Consider the following 4,786-nt stretch of genomic DNA (forward strand, 5'->3'; position numbering starts at 1 on the left):
TGAGACTCACTGATGTCTGTATACTCACTGGGAGCTGTGGTTGGAACAGTAGACCCAAGCCAACCTCAGAGACTGCAAGAATACAGATATGCAGACATGCAATGACCTTAGAAGTCAACAATCCCTAACCTGACACATTATGACATGTGAGATACTGAAGCCACAGCCTCAAGTCTCTTGGTAGACCTAGGGCCCACTGAAGATGAACTCTAAGGCTACTGATCTCTGGGGCCACTTGGGTTGAAGAACTAGTCTTTTGGTGCTTTGGGGTCCCAATGAAGCTGGAAGCTTGATTATGTGTTCTTCAAAAACTCAGCAATCATTAATTGAGCACTGGCTAGTTATCATATGGCAAGCAGTAACAGCTTTGACGAGGCCACATCCACCCCTTAGCCACCCAGCTGGCAGATGATACATTCTAACCTCATGTGTCTTATTAATCTCTCAAAGAAAACCTTAAAAATATATTATTATTATTATTATATCTGTTATTTTTTGAGATTATAATATAACTACATAATCTCTCCCTTCTCTTTTTTCCCTCCAAGGCCTCCCACAAACTCCTCCTTGCTTTCTTTCAAATTCATGACCTCCACAGTTTTTGTTACATACATATATGTATATTAATGTGTATTTCTAAGTATATAAATACAATTTGCTCAATTTGTATGTGTGTTTTCAGGGATGACCATTGAATAACCAACTGGTATGTGCATGAATGCACAGGCATACACACACACACACACACACACACACACACACACACACACACAAAGTCCATTATCAAAAAGCTTTGGGATTTATATGTTTAAACATCTGGAGTCCATGTTATAAGCCAACTGAGAGTCCACACAGAGTGACACAACCAAGTAATCCCAGAAATTGGAAGGTGGAATTAGGAGGATCGAGAATTTTAGGTCAAAAAGAGTTATGTGAAATCATTCCTCAAAATTGTTTTGATTTATTTTATCATTAAAATTGTTTAAAATTATTTAAGTTACAACCCTGTTAGTCTAGAACAGTGAGAACAAACACAACTATTTCCTGTATTAGAATATGTTTCATCAAAGGAATTTTGGGGATCTTGCTATTCAGTGTTGAAGTATATTAAAAAGAACACTTGATACATACCAAGCCCTTAATATTGACTAATTTAATGGATGATTGAAACATTATTGTACATAAATGATGCAGTGTTTTTAACTTTTAGAAGTCGAATGTACTACCCATTGCACTTCATTTTTAAGTGAAGAATGTTAATATCATCAAAGTAAGATCAAGTTAAAAGTCTACAATATGCTAAGATATTGTGAAAGAAATATTAAAAGACAACTAACTGCCTTTCAGTTTCTTAAAAATCATATTGGAATGAGTTGGCCTCTTCCATTCTTACAAAGATGTATGATTACTATATGATTAGTACAGCAGGGATTTTAAGAATAATACTTTGAGAAAAGCATAAATAAAAGATAGCCAGATCTTGACACCGTAATAATTCTTAAGTTTTTCTCATGAGCCATGACAATTTTCTGATATTTTTAAATAATATTTTTGTTTATTTGGTTGTTTGTTTTAAATTCTTTTAGCCCCAATGCATTCTCCACAATGCATGATAAAGTTTATTATTTGATTTTATCTTCACAAGAAGACTATAAGGAAGTGTACTCACAAGGGAAATTTTCATAGTGCCTATTGCCAAGAAATTTCCACTGAGATTTATTATCTACATGGAGCTCAAAGTCCCACAGCTTTATAAGGTGTGAAGGCCCCTCCTTTGCTTTGTTTTCTGTGGCACCAGAATTCAAACCCAAGATCTTGAACAGGTAAGGCAAAGAGTCTACCTCTAAGGCAAACCATTAGGTTTTTTTTTTTCAGAGTAAAATGTATTTTCTCATTTTAAAATAAATCTGATTTTTCAAATCAAATATTAAAGATTTATGATATATAAAGCCACTGAATATACAGGTGTAGTCAATCCTTATTTGCTATCAACACTGAATTCTAATTAAAAAGGCCAATATTACAAGAAAACAGAGTACCACCACAGGAAGTCAACATTGATTTAAGGTAGGTGTTTTCTGTGGGTGTAGTTTGTTCATCTGATTTGATATAAGTTTAGTATAACTATGTTATGACTTCTTTATGCAAATGTGAATATTAGAAAAAGTATGCATAAATGATATTTTTATACTAAAAAACACATTTAGAATTTACAACATTGCAATGCATTTAAGATAGACCAGGGATGCTCCTTGCATTAGTGGGCATTGCCATTAATTAAAACAAATGTACACAAATATTAAAATGTTGAAGGCATTAATATCAGATTCAAATGAGATGGTCTGAGAAGTTTAAGAAAATGGGATAAAAGAAAATGTATTCATTATAGGAGGATGAGATCTGTTAGTTTTTGGTACAACTTAGAAGGAATACCGAATTAAATATAGCACATTAAAAAGCTGATGCCTGTAGTGGTCCATGCCTATAACTACAACACTAGAGAAGATGAAGGACCAATCTCATCATAAATCTGAGGCTGCCAAAGCTACATGGTGAGTTCCAAGGAAGCCTAGCCTACTGAGGAAAACCATGTCTCAAACTATATGAAAGAAAGGCAGGGTGTGACAGGTTGGAGAGAGAAAAGGTGTCCTTATATATAATGACTAATTCTCTTAGCAATTAAATAATTTGACAAAATAGTTCTCAAGTATCTAAATGTATGACAGACTACAACTCACAATATACCATTCACTACTGTACTTATAGTATGCTGATAAGTCATGTTCTCTTAATGACATTTTGCCTCTAGGATTTGTAATAAATTATTTTATCTTATTTTTCAAGTTCTGAATTTATTTCAAGAGAACATTTTCACATAGCAAAATGCTGGACTTTATAGAGTAAGTTTAAATTGGCAAAAGTCAGTCAAAGTTTTGGAAAGTAGAGCAATATTTGTTGTTTCTTTGTAACCCAGGTTCTGAACTTGACCAAACTAACCCTTAATCCAACTAGCGTACAGCAAGTGTCAGTAGATTATATATGTTGGAAATTAACATGAGCCGAGTCAGTGTGGGTGATTCCTAGGCATTCTTTAGAATCATTCATGTGATCATTTATTCTCCTAGCTAACTTAAGATCAATCTAAAATTTTCATTTCTTGTTTATTACTTTATTAAAGTATGCATTATTATAATGCTTGGTTAAATGTATAGATTCATTAATTTTTCTCTTGGAGATGCTAAAAGGGAATATTTGTTTCTTTAGACTATTATTTTTATGTTTGCAAGTATTAAATCAGTTTGGTGGAGTGGATTATAAGAAAAGTTTTTAAAATAACTTATGTTACTTTATTTAACACAACGTCTTAACTGTCATAGAAACTACATACTAAACTACACGTCTTCACCTTCACTTGACTTTGCCAATCAACCACTGTAATGAACTTAGGTAATGAAAGTGCTCCAAAGATCTTCATTCTTTTGGGTTTCTCCAACCATCCATGGCTGGAAATGCCCCTCTTCATAATGGTGCTTGTTGCTTATGTCTGCACAGTGCTGGGAAATATATCAATAATTGTTGTATCCAGGATAGATCCTCAACTGGACAGCCCAATGTACTTCTTCCTTTCCAACCTCTCCTTTTTGGATCTGTGTTTCACCACAACCACCATCCCTCAGCTGCTTCGGAATCTTTGGGGCCCAGATAAATCCATCAGCTATGGAGGCTGTGTGACACAGTTTTATATTTTTCACTTCCTGGGGGCTACCGAGTGCATCCTCCTGGCTGTGATGTCTTTGGATCGTTACATTGCCATATGCAAGCCCCTAAGGTACCCAGCAATCATGCACCAGCAACTCTGTATTCTCCTCGTGTCCATGGCATGGCTGAGTGGTTTGGCTAACTCTTTGCTTCAATCAACCCTCACCGTCAAGCTGCCATTTTGTGGAAACAACAAGGTAGACAACTTTCTCTGTGAGGTCCCAGTGATGATCAAGATGTCCTGTGCTAACACTGCATTCAATATAGCTATGCTTTCCATTGTAGGGACTTTCTACTCTTTGGTTCCCTTGTCACTTATTCTTCTTTCCTATGCATTCATTGTAGCCACCGTGCTTAGGATTCGTTCCTCGGAGGGCAAGAAGAAAGCCTTTAACACATGCGGTTCTCATGTCGTTGTTGTGACTCTTTTCTATGGACCAGTAATTAGCATGTATGTACAACCCTCATCTTCTAATTCCCAGGACAAGAACAAACTTCTGTCTCTGTTCTACAGTTTGGTGACTCCTATGCTTAACCCTTTTATTTATACTTTGAGGAACAAGGACATGAAGGGAGGAATGAGGAGACTTCTTGTCTCATTGTATCACAGGGGAACAGAGCAAACATAACCTTTTATATCCACCCTCTGAATTCGTGGTTTAGAAGAGCTTCAGCTCTAATGTTATCTCTTTAGGAGTCATTAGTTCTGTTCTGTGTAAACATGTCTTTCCATCGTACTGCTATGGTTTCTGCATTTAATGTGAACTCTAAGCCTAAAATGTCTACAGTTTGCATAAGCATGAAGAAGACCATATAAGTAAGTTGCTTTGCGTCTACATAGAGATTTGTTGTAAAAACCTAAGAAATTGGCAGTAAATGCTTACTGATCTATTTTGTCAAGTTACAGTAGTAGCAAAAACAATAGCAATGACTCAAAACAACAAAAACATTAATTTTTATGTCATTTTTGGAAAACAAGCAAAAAATAATTTAGCTTGCTGTTTACCAAGGCTTAAACTTCATATTC

The 4,786-nt window shown here is 35.3% G+C and overlaps 1 protein-coding gene across 1 annotated transcript; it reads left to right on the forward strand.

Moving 5' to 3' along the window:
- The first annotated feature begins 3,437 nt into the window (after positions 1-3,437).
- On the forward strand, positions 3,438-4,388 carry LOC114640348 (olfactory receptor 2B11-like). The gene has a single exon (XM_028789285.1). It carries the CDS (start codon positions 3,438-3,440, stop codon positions 4,386-4,388), a length of 951 nt encoding a protein of 316 aa, XP_028645118.1.
- Positions 4,389-4,786: the final 398 nt, after the last annotated feature.

Source organism: Grammomys surdaster, unplaced genomic scaffold (assembly GCF_004785775.1).
Source record: "Grammomys surdaster isolate TR1022 unplaced genomic scaffold, NIH_TR_1.0 125807, whole genome shotgun sequence".
Taxonomy (NCBI): Eukaryota; Metazoa; Chordata; class Mammalia; order Rodentia; family Muridae; genus Grammomys; species Grammomys surdaster.